The sequence below is a fragment of the Eschrichtius robustus genome, chromosome 9, assembly GCF_028021215.1.
Source record: "Eschrichtius robustus isolate mEscRob2 chromosome 9, mEscRob2.pri, whole genome shotgun sequence".
Lineage (NCBI taxonomy): Eukaryota > Metazoa > Chordata > Mammalia > Artiodactyla > Eschrichtiidae > Eschrichtius > Eschrichtius robustus.
In genome coordinates this window covers 51,368,634-51,391,220 of record NC_090832.1, presented here as the reverse complement: position 1 = coordinate 51,391,220, position 22,587 = coordinate 51,368,634, and the positions used below count along the sequence as shown (strand labels likewise).

At 40.8% G+C, this 22,587-nt stretch overlaps 1 protein-coding gene across 1 annotated transcript in view; it reads left to right on the top strand.

Annotated features, from left to right (window-relative positions):
• The window catches only part of ARMC2 (armadillo repeat containing 2), a 104,480-nt gene that overhangs the window by 58,392 nt on the left and 23,501 nt on the right, over window positions 1–22,587 (top strand). The window contains exons 11-12 of the mRNA XM_068551324.1: window positions 6,455–6,600; window positions 10,376–10,475. Coding sequence (XP_068407425.1) covers window positions 6,455–6,600; window positions 10,376–10,475 — 246 coding nt within the window. The remainder of the gene's footprint in view (window positions 1–6,454; window positions 6,601–10,375; window positions 10,476–22,587) is intronic.

Below are 22,587 nucleotides of genomic sequence, written 5' to 3'. Positions count from 1 at the left end.
CCACAACTGGAAGAATCAGCTACCTACTCATTTTACCAAGGTAACTGACATAGTGGCAGTAAATGGAGAAACAATAATAAACATAGGCAAATGTTAAATAAGAGTCTCAAAGTAGCGCACTGGAGCTTGAGGAGGGAAGAACCATTTCCTGCAGCAGTAGGACACTCATGGTAGGAATGTGCCAAATAGGCTCCACAGCCAGGCACCAAGCATTACTGAGGATTGCGAATTAATATTACTTTCACATGCATGTATCTTAACGCCAAGGAGATGCTTAGGAAGTTTTGGAACTAGTGGTTTCATGTATATAGTGGCATCTTACAATTGGTTTCCTTTTTCTCAGGCAGAACTGTACTAATCATACATGAGACAATATGAAACTTCTTGGGTTACCACATGGGCTCTGGTTTTGGCATATATGTGGTCTCAATTGGGCACAAATCCAGAAAATGAATATGCTTTCATTAATAGAGGGAGATGGTTTTGCTGAGGTTGGAAAATGGTGTGGCTTTGGTCTTAAATCATTTGACACTGTTTGTGGTCTCTGGCGGCTGTGTTTATTCTTTCACATCATCAGCGGGAAGTGAACCATTTTGCAGTTGGCAGTTAAGTTGAGATAAAGCTCTAGGGATTTTGGTTATGGATATTCCAGATGATTGAGCAATTAAATGAATGCTTTTAGGAGACAGTCAAATGGAGCAGGGGAGACAACAGATGAGGAGTCGTTAGAGCCCCAGATGCCCACCTACCTGGAGCTGGTAGACTTTCTGAGCTTCAGTTTCCTCATCTGAAAATTGGAACTCAGGATACCTTTCCTGTCTACAACATTCAGGGAGCAAATGAGATCAAGCTCACAAGATAGCTTTATAAAAAATAAAGTAGCTGCTCATATTTTTTTCATAATAGCATTCAATGTATAAAAATAAAATGACTCTTGATGCTAATTTTGGTAGAGGAAGCATAATAACTTTCAGACTGTTAGTGCAATTTTCAATTGCATTATGTTCCAAAGCTTTCTTTGAAAGCCGGTTTTTTGAAATTGGGAAAATATTTCTCCAAGGAATAATACCATGATTGACGGCGAAGTTCCCGGGCTACCCACAGAGCCTGTTCAATTTCTGATGCACCTAAACAGGAATTCTGTGGTGGGCTGTGAGCTGCAAGCCCCTCTGATCTGGGCCAGCTCTGATGGCTGAATGCCTCCTAGGGCAGAAGAATCTGGTGAGTTCCCTGGGGACTGAGGACTCTGATGGAGGGAGGGTGCAAAGGGAGTAGAGAAGTCATCCACTCGAGAAATGAGCAGTATATGGAGGCTCAGGTGGACCAAGGAGCCCTCCCCACCGTGCGCCCACCCCCGTGCAGTAGAGAATGCTGGGGATGAGGCCACAGCTGCTGGGCCTGCACTGTCATTCTTAAGTTCATTAATCGAAATCAGGAGGGCCTCATATTTTAAGGCAAATATTTCATGTGTTTGCTTGGGCTTTTCAAATAATTAATAATTGGAAACATAATTTAAAATCGATAATGAAGTACCTAAATTGATTTTTTAAAATGCTAAATCTTTTGAATTCTAATTTTGCTTTACTAAAATGCTTTTTGAGCCATTATAAAATAATCACTTCTTGATAGAATTTTTCCCTTTAAAATGGGTCTCCCAATGTTGACTGCATGGTGAAGACTTTGAGGCCCAACTAATTCAGTGTGAGATAGGACAGCTTTGCCAAACTCACCAGGTGTTTTACCTGGAGATGCTGATTGAGGTTGGGGCCCAATCTTACGATCAAGGAGTTTGGGGAAACCCAGAGACAAAAAGCTGCCGCAGGAAAAGTGGGCACCACAAAGCTGCAGAGTGTGTGTGTGGCTCAGTCATTTTCCAGCAGTAGATTAGCAACCAGAATCACACCGGCATGTTTCTTTCCTGATATATACCAAACATTTAGGTCCCCTTTTGTCCCAGACATCATCTAACAGCTGCTAATAAGCAAGGACACTTAAATTTTTATCAATCCTTTTTGTGGATTACCAGTTCCACATTCTTCTCCTTTTTCTTCTTCCCACTGGTTGCCTTCTGACTCAGTATATCTGTCCCAAGGGGTTGCACATTAAGTGATGGGAAAAAGAAGAATGGAAACTCCAGTTTTTCAGTTTGCTATTTCTTGGTGAGATGACAGTTAAGAGGTTGGGAATTGTTCCAGTAAAGTCCTTTAGAAGCTAAACAAGCATCTGTGTATGCATCTGACTTCTACTTCTTTTTCTTTTTTTGTCATAAAGTATTTGAGATGGCTTAAAAGATTATATGCAGTAAAATAGAAGAGTACATAACTCAGTGGAATTAGGAACAATATAGACAAGCATAGAAAGTTAAGAAAGGAACAGATACATGTCTCCCAGCATGAATCTCGGACTTCGGTGAACTCCTGCTTTGGGGGCAGGCCCAGTGGGTGGGCTTTCCCGCGGGGTGGAAAACAAAGTCTCAGCGGCAGAGCACACAGCTCATTAACAATTTCTGCAAATATATCTCTGTTAAAAAGTTGGAGCAAGGCTGAGAGTTAAGTGGGTTGACTTGGAATTTGCCTTTACTGTTACCACAGTATTTAGCTAGACTCTCCTCCCACTGATCTCTTTATATTTTTCCCAGAAAAAGCCACTTGTCTGTGCACAGTGTTCAGCCCCAGCCCCTCCCACAGTGAGATCGTTGGCTCACAGCCAGCCTTTCAAATGGGGGGCCTTCACGGCCGCATCTGCCTGGCGACCTCCTTCTGACCCTCCCCCCCCCCCCCCCCCCCCCCCCCCCGGGGATTTAAGCTCTAGTTTACCACCAGGCGTCTGCTAATGCCGGCACTTTCTTGTCAGAGGCTTCTTAAAGGGGAAAAGCCTCCTTTTCTGTCTCCCGTCTCCCTTGTCCCTTCATTTCCTTCCTCCTCCTCCTTTCCTTCTTTCCCCTCCTCATCCCCTCTTCCTTCCCTTCTCCTGCTGTGTATCATCCAGTAAGCTTTTTATGGGCATATTTATTGTCCTCTGGGTAGGAAAAGGACTAAGAAACTGGACTGTGGAGGAGCTCACAGTGGGAGAGAAGGTGCCTGAAACTAGTGGTTAGGAGTCTGTGATGGGTGTGAAACAGAAAGGTCTGTTCACCTGGAAGAGAAGCAATCAACTGCTGAAAAGTCTTCACAGAGGAGAAGTGAGCCTGAGCTGGGTCCATAAACCCGAGCAGGAGGTGAGCAGGTTGGAGAAGGGGCGGCAGAGTGTGATGGAGGGGGACATTCTGGGCAGAGGCAGTGGTCCATTCAAAGGCTTGGAATTGTGAAAGGATGAGGAGTTGTGTGTGGTGCAGAGTCTGAAAGATGGAGAGGGAGGAAGGGGGAGGTGAAGGAGATGATCTTGCAGGGGGTGAACCGTGCTTTAGAGAGTGAATAGCCTTTAGGATATGGATTTTGCCCACTAGGCCACCGGAAGTCAGAGGAAGTCTTTGAACAGGGAAGGTTGGGTTTCAAGATGCTTCCTCTGGCAGCAGGGAGATGCTGTGGGGAGATGAGCCCAGCAGTGGAGAGAGTGTGGAAGGAGCCCATGCAGGGAGTGTAGAGTTTGGGAGAGAGATGACGTGGGCTTAAACAGAACCAGCAACCTTGAAGATGGGAAGAAGAGGTAGAACAGGCGATCAATCAGCTGTTGAAAGGGAAGGAGGGAAAGGAGTTAGGAGCCTAGGAGGGAGCTGCTGTCGTGAATGAGATGAATAGGGAATACACTCGGCCCCCTCCAGGAAGTCCATTTTTCTTTCATCGATTATTTTTTTATTCCTCCGCTCCTTTTAAATCCATCTACCTGAGATATTGTCTGATTCATCCATGGTTTTCTGAATCCCAACCTTTCTATTTATACCAGTGTTTCCTTTGTAGGTATTAATCCATTCGTCCATTCCATCAACAAATGTTTATTGAGGACCCACTGTGTGCCAGGCACTAGATTTGGGCCTGGGGGGCACAATGGTGAAAAGACAAAGTGTATACCCTCACTGAAGCTTCTAGTATAGAGAAATAGACAATAAAACATAATATTAAATAACCTAACGTAAAGTAGTTTGTGGGGGGGGGTGTGGTATGAGGTGAAGTTTGAGGGGTTGGCAAGAGTCAGACCATACCAGGCCTTGTAGACCAAGGTCAGGAAATGGAGTCATATTCTAGGAGCAATAGACAAAAAGCCAGTAGGGCTTAGGGTGACAGAAAGCAGAAAGGCAAGATTCTGGAATGTGTCTGAAGGTTTGGGACTTGAGACACCGTGTTGATGGTAGTGTCATATATTGAGGCATCACTATGTATTTCTCAAGTGCATGGTATATGTTTCATGTATATTATCTACTAGCATCACAACGGACAAATTTGGAAACATTCAACTCCCTCAACTCCCTGTACTCCATACAATGTGATTGATACAGGCAGTAAATAGATAGGGATTTAAAATCAGGTGATGTGTCACATATAAATGTGTGCTTCCACTCTTGATTTGGGCCATTTATAAAAGTTATGTATTCGGGGCGAAAGAACCATGAGCTGTCTTAACTTTTTCTAATGAGGTGAGAAAAAGGGTTGAAAGGGAGGAAAAAAAGCAAAACAAAACTGAGGTTGAAACAAGAAAATAAAAGCTCCTAGGAAAAGTCTGGTCCCTCCTGCTGACAGCGCCCCCTGCCAGAGGTTGAGTTGGGGAGCCAGAAGATGACAACAGGTTGAGGTGCCCAATCTGTGAAGCCTTGGGGGCCAGAGAAGGGGAGGCGTTTGTGTGCACCGTGGGTGGAATGAGTGTTCCATGATCTGCCATGGTCTCTGTCTGTCTGGTTCAGGCCAGGATTCACATGGGCATCTGTGCTCTTTGATGTCGGAGTGGGGAAGCTTCTGAGTCACCCTTTGGATTGACATAAACCAGCAGTGCTCCAGTGCCTGGGCTGTCTCTGAAGAAGGAGAACAGGTAGAGCCAGGGTCCGATGATGAGAATTTTCCATTTTATGGCAGTGATGGCTTGAAATGCCTAGAATGGTTTGTTAGCCTTCCGTAGCTTAAGAGACTGCGTTGTAGATCCCTGGTCAAGTGGAATGCTAGAGTAGTTTGTTTCCCCTCCAGTGTTTTGGATACTGAATCTTTCAGGGAAGAATTTACTAAATTGCTACATAATTGAATTGACTACAAAAGACTTGCACACATTTATTTGAAGTATTAATTTTATTTTCTCTGCTTTAGAAGGTAGTGGGTTATATTTTAACAAAATCTTTTTGTTGCGGTTGTTACAAAGGAAAGCTAATCAAAGGTGCATGTCATCTTAATAATTGTTTTCAAAGTTTATTAATTATGGCTTTATATTTACATAATGCTCTACAGTGTACAAAAACAGTGTTACATTTTTTCCATCTGATACACACAACCCTGGCTGGTGAGCAGGGGTTGTAACCCCCTTTTCACAGATGAGGAAATGGGGAAGCTGAGGAATGAGTGAGTGCCTCAGTCACTTATTTAGGAAGAGATTTTGGACTTGAATCTTCATCCTTTGACTCTACGGCCAGCGATCTCCCTTCTTCTGCATTTTGGGTGTGAAGACCCACAGCAAAGGCGGGGATGGGACCCATGATTTTTGAGCTCCTGTTAGTTAATCAGCAGTGGCAATGCCACTCATGCATCTCATCTCATTGAATCCTAATAACTCCAGGGCAGTTATCACCATCCCCACTTTACTGTTGAGAAAAATGTGCTCTGGGAGGTTAACTAACCTAAACTGGTGAGTGGTAGGGCTGGGATTTGACCAGACCCTTCAACTCCCAAGCTGACTCTCTTAACCAGTAGCCTACCTGTACTATCTCACGAGGAAAGATCACCCTGCATATTTAAAATTATTAGATAACAGCAACTTTCATTTTATGGATTTATTAAATTGTTCTCCACTTTCAGACAAGGGTTAAAGTACATAGCTTTTCTGAACATTTTTTACAAAATAAGACAAATTTGCAAGACATCAGTTCTTGCCACTTGGAAGAGAATGAGCCTAACAGTCTTAAATATTCTTTGGCTACAGCATTGTTATTTGATGGTATTTATAAGAATATGGAACAAGGAATTTCTGTTCTGTGGAACTCATGTGTCATGTCACAGGGTCAATTGATGATCTTATGACTTCTACTAAACCCAGATGACGATTTGCTTAACCCTGGGGTTTTGGTATACTAATTGCTTCTTAACACGAATATTTCATTCATTACTTTTGAACCAAAGTGGGCTTTCTTTGTATTCATTTCTTGGTTTTCATTTTGTGCTACTTGTGCATATAGGCCCATGTTCTCTGATGGGAGATGCATAACAGGGCCTCGGTTTAGCTACTGATGTAACGAAACTTATGGTATGAATTATGCTGTGCCGATCAGTGTTGCTGTATTTTCTAATTTTAAAAAATGACACTAATGTGCTTTTTTTCATAGATGACTGCTACGCTGAGAAACTTGGTTGACTCACCACTAGCAAGAAGTAAGTTGCTAAGCATCAGTGCCCTTCCCCAGCTCTGCACAGTGATGGGACAGTACATAGGTGACAAGGAGGTCTGCACCAATGTTGCCAGAATATTCAGGTAGGTAGACTAGGAAAACAAAGTAGCCTTACAAAAATGCTAATGTTTAGATTTAGGGGGTTATTTTTAATATTTGTGTGTGTGACTGGCAAGGAATCCTGTTTTTGCTTTTTATGTCACCTCAAAGAAAAGGTTAATCTAGTGGCCTGAGTTTTTAAAAAATGATTTAAACTAATGACTTCATTTCTTATGTATTTCTATTGTGACTCTAAACTCATTGATTTTAAGTTACTGTAACTAAAGTTGTGAGTTGTCCTAGTATTTTTACAAAACAAACAAACAAACAAACAAAACTTCCTCTCAGCTTATTGGAGATAAAGGGCTATATCACAAAACATGGCAAACCTTCTGGTGTGCTTGGAAACAATGCTTATGGGTTTTAACTGAAAAAGGAGGCCATTGCTTAGAAAGACTGATCTGACTTAATTTGTAATTGAAGGTCATTTTATTTCAGTTGTTTGGCTGAACTTTGGCTCACACATTCACTAGTCATGTTTATACTTACTTTTCTCCAGAAGCAATGATCACCTGAATCCAGGCTGCCTCAAAGCAAGATGTGGCCAAATTTCAGAACTGTCTTTAAATTATGCATTTATATTTCTTCCCTCACTGCTCTTTGCCATTGTTTTTACATAATGATCCTTCTCAAGAGACCCGGGCCTTTCTTGAACTATAATATTGTAGTTGTTTAATGAAATACAAAATTTCCTGAAGACTGAATTGGTAATTGACCCCAATATGAGGATGTGAGTCCAGCTTTGATCTTTTAGCACTGTGCTTTCCTGTCTGGGTACTTAATTCTGGGTACTTAGTCCCATTTTGAAGCACTATAAAATCATAAAGAGTTTATTTTTGTATAGGGTGGCATGTAGAGATCCAATTTAATTTTTTTTTCCCACGTGGACAGTTTTCCCAGCACATGTTATTGAATACACCATCCTTTTTTCACTGCTTTTGAATGCCTAGTCAGTAGAACACGAGGTTCCATATACTTGCAGGCCTATTTGTGGGCATTCTCTTTGGTCCGTCCTCAGACCAGTTCCATGCTGTTTTTACTATTCTGGTTTTAAGTCTTGCTGTAGGATAAGATGAATCCCTCACTTCTTTTCTCCTTTAAGATCCAAAGTCTTATTTTCTCTTCCTCATGAATTGGAGAATCAGCTAAAGTCCATGACAGGAACTTTGGATTTTTTTTCATGAAACTACACTGACTGTGTAGAGTATCTGGGACAGACGTGGGGATAATTGATTAGCATCTTTATGATATCGAGTCTTCCATCCATAAACATTTGTGATGTCTTCTTCTTTTAATAAAATTGTATAACTTTCTCCAAAAAGATTCTATACATCTTTTGTTAGATACATTTCTTCACGGCGCTTGCTGCAATTATGAATGCAATCTTCAAAAAAAACCAATTCTAATGAGTGTTGCTAGTGTATATGGATAGTATTGATGTTTGCTTATTAATCTTGTATCGAGGACATCTTGATTAACATTAGGTCTAAGAGTTAGTCTATAGATTCTCTCCGATTTTCTATGCAAATTATATGCAAATAAGTGTAATTTTGTTTTTTTTCCCCATGATTACAACTCTTGGCCCCTGTCCCCACCTTTTTCTTAGGTGCGTGGCTTAGGATGTCCAATACCAAGTTGTGAGAGTGTTGAGCCAGCTGACTTTCTCCTGAGTTGAAAGGAAATATTTTTGTGGTTTTGCCAGTTGAAATTAATGTTTGTTGTAGGTTTCTGTAGATACCCTTTGACAGTTAAGGAACAATTTTCTCTCATTAATGGATTTTAAGTTTCCTTGAATACTTGCCCCGAATGTATTTTGATTATGTGGATTTTCTTAACAGATTTTCTCATGTTAAGCCATTATATATTGCTAGATTTGCTTAACTAATATTCTGTTTACTATTTTTCATCTATGGTTATGAGTTACATTGACCTGTACATTTCCTTTCTCATATTGTCCGTGTCTGGTTTTAGTGTCAAGTTTATACCAGCCTCATAAAATGAGCTGGGATATATTCCAACATTTTCTCTCTTCTAGAAGAATTTCTGAAAATTAAACTTACCTGTTTCTTGAAAAGTTTGTAGAACTTGCTTGAAAGCTGTTTTATCCTGGTGTATGTATATGTGTGTGTGCATGCATGCATGCATATGTGAATATCATTGACAACTGATTCACTTTCTTTAATAGTTATATGTCTAGTCATATTTCCTATTTCTACTTGATTCAGTTTCTAAAAGTTATATTTTTATAGGAATTTGTCCATTTAAGTTTTCAAACTGTATAAAGTCATCCCAAATATTCTATTACCCTTTTAATCTCTATTGCATCTCTAATTATGCCCCTTTTGTTTATACTATTTATTTAAGAAATACTTATACAGTGCCTACTATGTGCCAGGCAGTGTTCTAAGCACTTTCCAAATACTAGTTCATTTATTCCTTATACAGCTTTAAAAGGTGGGTACTATTATTATTATCTTCACTGTACATATGAGGAGACTGAGGCATAGAGAGGTTTGGTAGTTTTCCCAGGGTCACACAGCCATGATTTAAACCAGGTAGTATGGCTCTAGAATTCATATATTTAAAAGCTATGTTACACCACCTCTTCATTTTGATATTGATTTTTATTCCTTATTTTGATGATTTGTGATGTTTCTCTTTTTCTCTTGATCAGTCTTGCCAAAGGTTTGACAATTTATTAGTTTTTGTGAAGAACCAACAGATTATCGAACCACTCTGTTGTATGTTTATTTTGTATTTTATTCCTTCTGTTCTTATCCTTAATAATCCCTATCTTCTATTCTTTTTGGATACATTATATTTTCTTCTGTTTTGATTAGAAATTCAATTCCTTTCTTTTCAGCTTTCTTAAGGTTTTAAATTTTCCTCTAACTACTGCTGTAGCTGCATCTCACAAATTTTGATTTGTAGTGTTTTTGTTATTATTCAGATATAAGTGTTTTTCTATTTTCTTATTTATTTGACCCATAAGTTATGTGTTTTTAAATTTCCAAAAGTAAGTTTTTTAAACAATGTGTTTTTCATTGATTTCTAATTTAATTGTACTTTGACCAGAGAATGTGATCTGAGACACTGGTTCTCTGAAAATTTACTGAGACTTGTTAATGGCCTGGCATTAACAAAAACATGATCAAGTTTTTAAAATATTAGTGATGTTTTACCTATTAATCTATCACTTAATGAGAGATTTATGAACATCGCCCAATTTGAGGTAGGTTTGTCAACCCTACCTTGCGAGTTTCATTATTTTCTTGCTTACTTTTGAAAATTTGAAGCTGTTTTCAAGGCTTTTTGCCTTAAGGTCTATCTTACCTGATATTAATATACCACTAACAGCATAGTATATTTGAGCATTTTAACATTTACTTCTACTGGAGTCCCAGGAGATTGACTGGTTAATATCCAGCCAGATTTTGTGTAAATTTCTTAGCTTGTGTTTTCTGAACCACATGGGCAGTGTAAATTCATACCTTGTACAAGTGTTAGAGGCTTCAGGTTTCTCTTTTTCAAAGAACTTGAAAAAAAATATTCCCTCCTCCCACTCTGTGCCCCCGGAGTCTAGAGCAGACAGCGCACCTCCTTGAGGCTTCTCTGGACTGGTGTGCACAGTATTTCCAGACTGCTTTTCATGCACAGGACAGTGCTTTGAAGGTCTGCATTTAACGTGACCCTAGGTATAGTTGAACTTTATTGAAAAACAAAGTTTATTTTTATTTTTTCCATTTGACGTTTCTGCAGCAAAGTTACTACTTACCATGACTGCTGTGTAGCCTTGGCCAACTACTCCAGATGTTATGCCTTGTTTTTGAATCTGATAAACAAATACCAGAAGAAGCAGGTCAGTCTTTCACACATTTAATTCTTCAATGTGTCTTTGCATTGGTGTATTTGTGTAAGCCCATTTTTTTTTGTTTTTTTAAATATTTATTTATTTGGCTGCGTTGGGTCTTAACTGCAGCACGTAGGCTCAGTAGTTGCAGCCAGCGGGCTTAGTTGCCCCGCAGCATGTGGGATCTTAGTTCCCTGGCCAGGGATCAAACCTGCATCCCCTGCGTTGGAAGGCGGATTCTTTACCACTGGACTGCCAGGGAAGTCCCTGTGTAATCCCACGTTGAATGACTTTATGTTTTGAATGTATAGGTTTCTATTAGAAGCTTCCATCCGATGTGTAACGAGCTTCCCCAGGAGGCAGAGTTCCATGGAGGAGGTGGGGAGGGAGTAGTTTGAGGGAGAAATGGCCTCAGTAGGATGTGGATGCAGTAGGAGGATTCACGATTTGGGGTGCAGGGTGGGTGGACCCCCCCCCAGTGTTGCTCCTCCCAGTTATCTGTGGACCCATACATGAGCGGCATCTTTGGGTGGGGTGGGGTTAACCGGGTTATTTCCAGCCCCCCCCCCCCAGGCCTGCTGAGCCAGCCGGGTGCACATGGGCCTAGCCATCTGCACTTTAACAAGAACTGCAGGGACTCCTGATGCAAACTAAAGTTTGGGGTCTCCTGTGTGGGATATAGTCTAAAGATTCTTCTGGCCCTGAAATTCTCTAATTCCTTGACACTGCTGTATTTAGAAGATGACATTTCTAGGTAAGTATTTAAAGGAAATAATTTGGTTTTAATGGATTGGACAAAAATGTGTATAGCCGTTTAAAAGAAAAAAAAAGGAAGAACTCACAAATGACTTCCCCTTAATAAAATTATAATACTTAGTACAAATGTTAATTTTTATTATAAGTTTTTGAATATTCATTAAATGCAGTGTATAAATAAAATGCTTAAAGTGACATCAGCTCCTTAGTGGAGACGGTTTATACATGAAGACAATATATATTCATTTGAAATGTGGTAAATTTTCAAAATCACATAGTAGGTATCACCAGTTTAAAACCAAATAATTTATGTATATACTAAGACCATTTTAATATAAAGCTTTGTGTTTATTTATATTAACCATATCAAAACCACCTCAAAATATAATCCCTGTTTGCCACAAACAGCATTGAACTTATTCTTACCCAGCCAAGTACTTCTGCTGAGAATGACTAAATTTGTCATATTTTACACTATTATCAGCTATTTATTAAATGGTTACTAGTGTCTTTTTGGTTATATAGATGGTAGAGAAATTTCTATGCTCATATTACACCATTACTACATTTTAAAGATGATAAAACTTTGCTTAAAGTGTTAATGTTTCTATTTAACTTTAAAAAACTGATTCACAAATAGGCACTTGAGTTCCTGATTCTGAGTATTTGGATTACAGATGCTTTTCCCTATGTATTTTGTGTTTTCTTTAAATTACATACCTTGAAAGATTTCCTGGTAGAAGAATTTGCTGTGTCAGGTGAAGAATGAATTTGATTAATGTACCTTAAAGTAGTCACAGTGTTAATTTAAGTGTCCATTAAGCATTTATTGATTTAGATTTTGGTACAATATATTACCAGAACTCTGATCTTTAGACAAGTGAAATAACCCCATAGGAGCTTAGGCACTCCTAGTCCTAGTTTTCTTTTTTAAGGAGAAAATTAAAAGGGTAGAAAAGATAATTTGCTATAACATTAAAAGAAACTTTTCAATATTATATCTAAAAAGGGATTTAGTTATGGGTTTTATTTTGTAGTCTTGTTTTATGGGGTTCCTTTATGGGTTTTAATTGTAATATTATTTTACCATCCTTGTTTCTTTTTTGCTTTGGTGTTTTGATCATGGATGACTTAGATTAGATGTAACTGGAGAAGACGTTTTCAAATGTGGATGAAAGAAAACACTTCTGTTTTACAGTTTGATTTCAAGTTATGTCATAACCCGTAATTTGTTTGAAAAGGAAGAAAACTTGTCAGTTCAGTACTGACAAATAGCCCTGTTGTCTTACAGCATTATGAGCACATAACTGTTTCTCTGATTGTAGCTTAGATGATGGTCATATTTAATAAACAGTGAAAAGTCCTGGTATCTTGCTAATATTAGATACTTGAGATGTCAGTATGGTTAAGGATATGCTTTTTCTGGTTCAAGGGACTAAATGTCTTAAAGTTTAATTGGCATAAAATTTTAAGGCACTTCTTACTGAACTACTTTTCACTTTGGACCAATAGTTGTCTATAAAGCAAAATTGGTGTTTAAAGGGCATATTCTTCTTTATTGATTTATGTTTTAATTTTGTGTTCCTGTTAAAGTTATTTTGGTCCAAAGAAGAATAAAGAGCACCTTGCAAACTAAGTACAGTAACATGTTGTTTTCAGAACCATCAAGGAAATGTGTAATTTATCCCCTTAATCACCAAAATTATTTTAATCATTGTGGTAAAATCATATTCAAATATATTGCATATTTCCTTGCCTGCTTAGAAGATATTAAAAATAATTTAACCTCTTCTTGATGCCAAAGGTCAATATTACAGGTATTAATTGTTACTCTAGAGGTTATTTGTCCTACATTGGGAGCATGAGTCTATTGATAAGGTTCTTTAAACGTCTGTGTCTTCTTCTTGTAGATTTCTCTCTCCCTTTCCATGGTTGTTAACTTTGCCTTTGGTAATCCTTAACTGTCTTTTGCAATTATTTGCAATTAGCAGGGGAACTTCATTACCACACTTGTTAAAAGTAACACCTAAATAGTCTAAAAATTGAACATGAATAGGTTCTTAGAGAGAAGGGCTTGAGGGACTCTTTGATGAAGTTTCTCTTGTCCCTTCTCATCTTCAAAAGCCAATTCATGTTTCAAGATGTAGCACTAGTGTTCCCTTCTCTGTGAAGCCTTCTAAGAGCAGCCAATTTTTCCCTCATCAATGCTTCATTTTATTTTTATTTTTAAAATGTTTGTAGCAGCTTTATATGTAATAGTCAAAAACTAGAAACAACCAGATGTCCTTCACTGGATAAATGGCTAAACAAACTGTGGAATGTCCATACCATGGAATGCTATTCAGCAATAAAAAAGAGTGAACTATTTATACACACTACAACTTGGACGAATCTCCAATTATGCTGAGTGAAAAAAGCCAATCCCAAAAGGTTACATACTGCATGCATCATTTTGAAGACTTTAGTGTAGCTAGCACACCCAGTTAGTATAGCCAGAGCTAAGGACCCAAGCAGTATGTCCCTGACCTCAACCATTTCACTATTATTAAGAAAAATTAACCAAAACTTAGAACTAGGGTGTGGGGTAGGAGCCTAGATGTCCTGACAAAGTCATGCTGGGGCATTAATGGGCAGGGCTTAATTCTCAAGGAGAATATATCTTTGTTTAAACTTGCTGTTTACTATTTGATTAGAACCCAGACACTATAAAGTTACACATTAATTTGTAGATTTCTCTCTGGTAGACAAGATAACCTCAAAGTTATGTTTTGTTACCTTTAGGCTATTAGCCAGGTGTGTATCTAACCTAGTAATCTTATTCTAACATTCTTTTTAATGCCTGTAAACACCCAGTTCTTTGATTGTTCGTGGAGCTCACTTTACCATTGTATTGGCTTCCCTCATTAAATGAGATAATTTTTTTAATGTGTTAATTGTATATTTCTATGAGAGCCATGTTAACTTTTTAAAAATTATACTTTGACTCTATATTGTCTTTTACTTATGCAGAAGAATGAAATATTACAGTTTTGAACCATCTTTGATTTTTTTCTAGTAAGAAAAAATATGTATAATTCATATTTTCCTCAAAACCAAAATATTTTAGAAGAGCAGGGAAATTGTTCAGGCTACAAGGAAGTAGTTATGTGTCCCAACTATTTCCTAAAATCACTAACCAAAAGCTCTCATAGGTCTTTGTAAATATTTCTTCTGTGATTCTCCAAATGTTATCATGTGCGTAGCTACCTCACCCACTGTTGGGATTTCCTAAGGACACAGTCTTTGTCTTTATAAACCTGAGATGATTCTTGGCATAACAGACTCATGACAAAAATGCTGAAAGAATGAATTTTGAGTATGTGAGATGCTTTGGAATCTGTAAAGTATTATACAGTATTTTTTTCTAGTTGTCTAGTACTTCTTCCTTAAATGTTTACTTTCTTCTTCCTACTTTGGAGGAGGAAATAATAATTTTCCCCGCATTTTTCACATTGCTGGGCTGCCATACACAATGGCAAAACAGAAATGATGGATCTTAAATTACTTCGGACGGGCACAGCATCTTAGGTTCCTGTTCCGCTTGGCCCAGGTGACCAGTCGGATAAGATTTGTTTTTCCTCTTTGCCTGGAGATAAAAGTGATTTTCAGAAACCGCACACCACATTCTGATGTGAGTGTATTAATCTTCGGTGGCTCAAACTTTGCTCCATCTGAGGTTTACTTGGACGCTGAGGCTTTGAACTGATCTTTGAAACATACACCAGTCCTCCAGCAACTTTTAAAATAGAGTTATTACTTCCTGGAACTATTTTTGTTTCAGCTCTAGGAAATGTTTCTCTAAGGCTAACTTGGATTGTGGACACATACGTACTTTGGAGGCTTTATAGTCTCTTAATTTACACAGATATCACCCAGGGATTAATAATCAGAAAGAGTCTATAGACTTTTTTCTGAGAGGTTAGTGTTGCCTTTGTCTTAAAAGTCTGAAGACTACATTGGCAGTTGGGAGATTTCATTTTTCTGGGCCTTAGCCATAACATAAATCATGAATCATAAATCATGTTATGGCTAAGTATATTTTCGAAGAACATAGAAACAAAAATCTAAAACAAACAAACAAAAACAAAAAGAAAAATCCTCTCTAGTAATAAATGAACTGTCACCTACACACACCTCTTTAAGTGTTTTTTATCAACCAGGTGAGGAGCTTGGCAGGAAACTGCCCAGCCACTTCCACAGTCCACCTGGGGGGAAATCCTGCTTGGAACTGGGTAGTACCAGAGCTGATGGCTGATGGGAGAAGTAGAATATTTCCTCCCCCATCCGATGCTGTTTCCCATTAAAGGAAAAAAAAAAAAAAAAAAAAAGAAATTGTTTGAGAGAATGTCAAAAGTAAAAATTGTTTTCCTGGTTTTTTTTTTTTTACATTATTCATATTCATCTCTTTTCAAGGGTAAAGTCTGACTTCAGCGTATGAGAATGGGTCTTTTTTGGAAAGTCCTTAATCTGTCTCTATTCAGTCAGTTGATAATGAAGGGTAGGAGGAGCATTTTCACTTTTATTTTCTACACATCTGTGTTGTGGGAATTATTTACAAGGAACATGGATTCATATTATTTTTAAACATGATATTATAAAAACAGTAGGTATTAAGGTGGTGAGATTTCTAATTCTTTCTTGATTTGAATCAGTGTCTCCTAAACTTGGGGAGCTTTAAAAATACAGGTTCTCACAGGGAACTCTACTCAGTGCCCTCTGGTGACCTAAATGGGAAGGAAATCCAAGGAAGAGGGGATATATGTATACGTGTGGCTGATTCACTTTGCTGTACAGCAGAAACTAACACAATGTTGTAAAGCAACTATACTCTAATAAAAAAAATAAAATACATGTTCTCAGGCCCCACCTGGGAGATCTTGATTCAGATCTGGGACAGGGCTCAAGAACCTATTTTTAAGAGGCTCCACAGGTGATTCAAATGAAGAGCAGGTTTGAGAACCTGTGGTATAAATTATTAAGATGGCTCCTGAAAACAATTTTTTCCCCCATATCGACAGCAGAGGGTTTTCTACAAAACCTCAAGAGATTTTAAAGGGATTAAAAAAAAGCAGCCCCACAGGGTCAGTCTTTCTCTACAGGCATATGGCTGAAACTGAATCTCCCTCACAAAGTAGGAACCAAATTAGCAAGACATGCCAGGTGTTAGTGTAGGTTTCGCCAGTGAGTGGTGATAACCACATGCCTTGTGCCTTTTGCAACAATAGCTGAGGAGCACTTTCTTAGCCAGAGAAAATGAGATGGGTCATTAGACCCTTCCAGGAATTTTCTCTGCCAGATTTGTGTCCAAACAAGTCATCCTGAGACCAAACCCAATTTGATAAGTAGGCCATCGCACCGATGGGGCTTCAGGCACTGGTCAGAGTGGGCTACGGGGAAAGGTGAGCACAGGTCCGCGGGACCCTTGAATTGGCTGTAGAAGGGAGGGCTCGTTATCCTCCGTTAGCTAGACAAGCACGAGCTGCTGTTGACTCATTTGTCAGTGAAACAACCACCAAGATTTATGTCTGCTTTGCGACATTTCAGTAGATAGCCATATCTTAACCGTGTAAGTTTGCAACAGATAAAGTCGAGGGCGATTTGTTCATTTTAAATAACGCATGGTTTGGTTTATAACACCCCTCTCCACGCACAGCCCTTCAGTGACAGGGGCATGTCAGAATATGATGGCTGTGGTATAAGCCAAGGGTTTCTAGTTCATCAACAGTCTCAGAGAAAAGGAATCCACTCCTCCCAGCTCTAATGAAGGACTTCCCCAAGGAGAACAAGGGAAACTTCTTTGGCTCATGTCTGTCTATGAGGTTGATTTGTCCAAGATCCACGGTCCAACTAGTAACTCCCAGTTCCCACACACACACACAGAACCTGAGACTGAAAAATGCAACACTTCAGTCAGCTGGGTGCAGTTTGTAAGCTAGACTCTAACATTAAGTAAAGCATCTATTTAGAATGCTGACTGAAATTCAATTAAATGGCAAATCTCATTTAGAAATAAGCACATATTGTATGCTTTATGGTATAAACTGCGTTTGGTACAACCAAATGTGCAAACAGATGGGCCTAGTGTCGAAGGCATGGGCAGGGGCCGGCCATAGCAGCCTTGCGAAGCAGACCTGCCTCAGGAGGTTCTCTGACGTCAGCGTTGCCGCATTTAGCAGCTCAGCAAAATACGTTTGGGTTTGCTTTTTTTGAAAAACGTGGAAGAATTTTCCCCCATTTCTTCTATAAATATCTGCTGGGCAGGAGATCTGGTAAAATGCCTTAAATAAGACTTATAAGACTGGCACTATTTTGCAAAGGTCACAGTCCAAAAGGAAAAACCTTTACCTACATTCCCATCACTTGTGTCCATTGAACAACTGTCTGTCTAACCCTCTCCACTTTTAGATATGGTCAACTTCTTGTGTTTCTTTTTTTAAACAGAACCTCCAAATGCAGGGCAATCATCGGCACCTCAGAGAACACTGTCTGGGAATCCCCCGACATGTCCTTGCTTGTGCTGCTTTTAAAGTCATGCCTCTCTCATTCCGTTTAGACCTCTTTCTGGGCAAGCAGCTGTCTCCAGCCATGATGAACAGTGTCTGATTTGGAGCGCTCAGGCAGCGTGATGTCGAAAACGAGACCTGGAATGTCTGGAGAGTATAGGCTGAAAGCAAAAACATCTGCCCTTTTTGGAGCTGTTCACCTCCAATGCAGCCACAGCCAAGGAGCAGGCCAGAGATAGCACGACCTCTCTCTCCCTCCCCTCCATCCTCTTCGGGGCCGGAGAGGATTGGTGAGGGAGGCGCCTCCACCCCTTCCCCTGGCGCCTTTATATGGTGACTTGGCTCCCCGCTTGCCCTCCGCCTCCTGCCTGGCAGGAGCGCGCCCTGTGGCTCTCTTCCCAGCCCCTCTGCAGGCACATTCCCAGTGGGTGCCGCGAGCGTTTGGCTGAGCTGGCTCCTTTTTTCGGCCTTGGCCTTGGTCTGTACCCCTGACCGGGCGGGCAGCACAATAAGCCCTTAGCTTGTTCATTCTTTCCAGCTCCTGCTGCTTTGCCCTTGTGGAACTGGCTCTTCCCCCCACTCAGCACGGAACCCAAATGTCTGATTTATGTCTGCTGACTTAAAAAAGAACTGAGCCCAGTGAAATTCTAGCATCGCCCTGGTGCTTTTGAGTGATAGCCGCATTCAGAAGCATACAGTCGGCGCTCAGTAAACGATTGTTGACGGAATGCGTAGATGGATGGAAGCATCAAGGATAACCTCTTCTGGTTTTTAAATGATTTTCTACTTAGATTCTGGTTTTGAGTCTCCAACATCTCAGATTCTTCCGCTTTGTGTGGCTCAGCACTTCAGCAAACCATTGACCCACTTTCAGTAGCCTAAGGTTAATTAGCATTTCTGCAACACTGCAGTCTGTCTTCCCAATTGGTAAAATTTATCTGTTCTTCAAGCCACCTACCTATAAGCTCAATTAATGTTGGGGTTTTGTTTGAGGGTGAGAAGTTGGATAAATGTTGCAAATTGCAAATCCTGATGGAGCTCTCAGAGCCAGATCGCATGAGAACTTTTTAACCCTGATTTAAACAGGGCATCTTGATTAGTTTAATTTTCTGGTTAAGAGAGGGTTCCGATTTTAAGTACGTTTACAGCTCTTTCAATTTCAACCCATTCTTGAAAACCTTTCTCAAATGTTTTCCTTGACTTAGAAGAAGTAGTCCTCTCCCAAGTAAGTAATGGAGTCTGCTGAACATGGTTGATTCTTTCTGTGACAGCTCGATATGGTTCCTTCCCCATGGTCAACATGAGGCACATGGGCTATTTTAAGGGTTATTTTACGGTACTACGGTAGGAAGGGTGTGAGAGTGGGGGAGGAGTGCGATCCCATTGGTGGGCCGTGGGTGGGGAATAACGTGAGGCAATGTAGAAGTGGTCACATGGGGCCAGATGGTGCATTAGATGCTGGCTTTGGCATTTAATAGGCAGTGGATGTTTTTGAGCAAGGGGATGACGTAAGAGCTGCGCTTCAAGAAGTGGAGTTGACCTTGGTCACAGAGGGAGGAGCCCGTCAAGGGTCTCTGACAAGAGTCTACAGACGGGGGAGCCAGGGGTGATTTTGAAATGACGGGTTGGAGGGAGCTGGGTGACTGGTTGCTGAGGGGAGTGAGATAGGGAGGAATGGCAGATGCCTCTGGGGCTGAGCCTGGGGAAGATGAGCAGGTGCGCTGAGGTGCTTTTGGAATCCATCTGTGAGTACAGAAGTGAGTGTCCAAGTCCTGCCTCTTCTCTTCCCCAGTGTGGGACTTTGGGGCCAGGGAGCCTCTTGAAGCCTCAGTTTCTACTTCTCTGAGTAGGGGGGAATCTCCTCCATTGACTTCAGGCCAGTCTTTCTCACATGGAAAGTAACAGTCAACACGGGGGCTGCTGCTGGAACTTGACAGCGACCACTCTTTTCAGCAGTGTCCTGCTCCTTGTTTTGTTCCAGTTAATTTTATTTACAGGCCTGGGGAGCCCATTCAGATTGAGTAACGTGCTTGCTCATGAGGGCATAGCTTATGCTAAACCAAAGAGAACATCCCACAGGCTGTACCTGGGATGCACAGTTGAGTCAGGCTTTGTCCAGTAGGTGTACCTGTCTGAGCTCTGGTTGGCCGGAGCTGTTGCTGGGCTGATTCCATTTCAAGCAAAATTAGAGTCGACATGAACTGGTTATACTAGACTGCCTTCTTAAAAAAGAAAAATAAGATTCTGTCTCCTGATTCATCTTCATTTTGCTGTTTCAAAACTACATAGTTGTGGTATGAATATGCAACTTTGTGTTCAGTTTAATAAGAAGGCTATAAAAGTGCAGTGTTGATTTATAGGTGGTTCTCAGATGTTGTCTAAGAATATAGGAGAGCCTCTGTACCTCAAAGGAGAATGGCCCCTCGATGAAATCGTTTTCTGCAAATTGTTTCTCTACAGATTGATGATTTTGGCCTTTGCTTAATTTTTCAAATCTTTACAGGATTTTAATTAAGTGATGTTTGGTAGACTTGAGATAGATTGGGCTGTGGAACAATAAACAACCTCTCCGTAACACCATCCAGGGGCAGTGCTCTGTGCGGCGCAGAGGCCACCCGCAGGGAGCTAAGGGGCCCTGCTAAGCCCTCTTGGTCAGCCTCCTTGTTCCAGATTCCAGATGAGTCCAGACAAGCGCTGGCATGGGAGTAAGGAAACACCACCTCTGCCAGCCTCCTGTGAGACTGCTGCTCTTCTGGCCTATTCCCTCGATTCACAGAGAATATATCTGAGAGAGGGGATGGGGGGAGAAAAAAAAAAAAAGATGCCTTAGCCAACCCTGAGAAAGAGGACAGAAGCAGCAAGCATAGCAGTTGCTGGAAGTTTGGTGCTGCAATCTGCCAGCCCATTTGTTGATTCTGCATGCCATCCTTCAGTTGGCACCACTGCTGCCAGGAACCACCCCCTCCTTTTTCCATCTGAAGGAAGGGAGAGAGGTACTGCGGCAGGGTTAACTCTTCCTGCCCTGAAGCCTAGAGTTTCTTCTTCCCACATCAGGCTTAATAATCTGTGCCATGTTAGGACCCACAGAGATATTTGAATCAAAGAATTTTAGAAGTGGAAGGGGCCTGAGGGAATTTTTCAAACAAGAAAAGCAGCACTCAGCCTTCCCAGATTTGACCACATGTGACAGTGGGTAGAGGTCATTTGAATTATGAAGAATGAGGACCTCTAAGGAAACCTGCTTTTTTTTACCTGCAGCCAGGGATCTGGTCAGCAAATCAGCAGGGACAGGTGGAGGTGGTACCGGGTCAGAGAAGCCTTCTGAGTTAGACCAACCAGAAAAACAAACATCAGAGGTGGAGGTAAAGCAGCAGAGCTAGGAAGAGGGAGAAAGGAGAAAAAAATAGTCTAGCATCCTTCAGAAGACGGCAGTGACATTTTAGGAGGTAACTTGATTAGTCCTGGTAATGATTTAACCAATAGAATGCAGTTATTTATCGTATTCTTTATGAAGTCATTTAAGAGCACTGATCATGTCTTTCCTGACTTGCTTAAAGTGCTTTTGTGGAAATAGGAGCACAATCCAGGGAATACAAGGAAGTCCAAAAATATTAGCCATAACTGCTGTCTAAGGCATGAGGGAGGTGGCTATCCAGATTGTGGAGATTGGGAACGTTTTGTTCAAATTAAAGAACTGCAAATTGTCACTTTTAGCGAAGTAGTTAATTTGTGTACCTAGGTGTTGAAACAGTGCCTGGTGCATCATAAACACAATGTATTAGTTGCTGCTACTACTATGAGTAGTAATAGTAATTATTACAATTTTCAGAGGTAGGACTAGTGTAGAGTGTCTTTAATCAGAAATCTTGTATCAGTGTGTGTGAAAAGCTCATATTCCTCAATTTAGAAGATACAGTGGAATTTTCCTTCAGGGAGCCTAATTCTCAGAAATAGCCTCTGTCCTGGTTGGAAAATGGTCTGCTCTGTTGCTGGGTGTTGCCAGGGTGGAGGAGTGCTCTCCTTCCAGAGCCCAGGGAGGGGCCTGCACCATCGGGAATTACATGAAGTAACCATTGGTTCCACGCGAAGGGAGACTGGAGTATTGTAACGAAACTTTGTGTGCTTGGTTTAGATTTAAGGCCCACAGGCTTCGGCTTCTTTAGGGAACTGTCTGGTGATCAGACACAAACAAGGTGACCCCAGGCCACGGAAAGGGACTGCTCTAGGTCCTCTTTCTCAAGACATGCTCCTTTTGCCCGTGCCAACCCACCTGTGTTCCCCGCCACATCTCCGCTTTCATTCATTTTTCAAGGTTGAACTTCCCACGGTTAACGCTACTAACCTTTTATTGATAGTAAAGGGTTCTTAACAGTGCCTGAGGGGAGTTCCCTCGTGGTCCAGTGGTTGGGATTCGGCGCTCTCGTGGCCCGAGTTCAATCCCTGGTCGGAGAACTGAGATCCCACAAGCCACGTGGTGCAGCCAAACCCCCCCCCCCCAAAACAGTGCCTGAATCATCACTCACCACAATCTGTGCTTTATCTGTGTTTTTTTTTTTTAATGAATTTATTTTTATTTTTATTTATTTTTGGCTGCGTTGGGTCTTCGTTGCTGTGCGCGGGGCTTGCTACTCTTCGTTGCGGTGTGCTGGCTTCTCATTGCGGTGGCTTCTCTTGTTGCGGAGCATGGGCTCTAGGTGTGCAGGCTCAGTAGTTGTGGCGCACGGGCTTAGTTGCTCTGTGGCATGTGGGATCTTCCCAGACCAGGGCTCGAGCCCGTGTCCCCCTGCATTGGCAGGTGGATTCTTAACCACTGAGCCACCAGG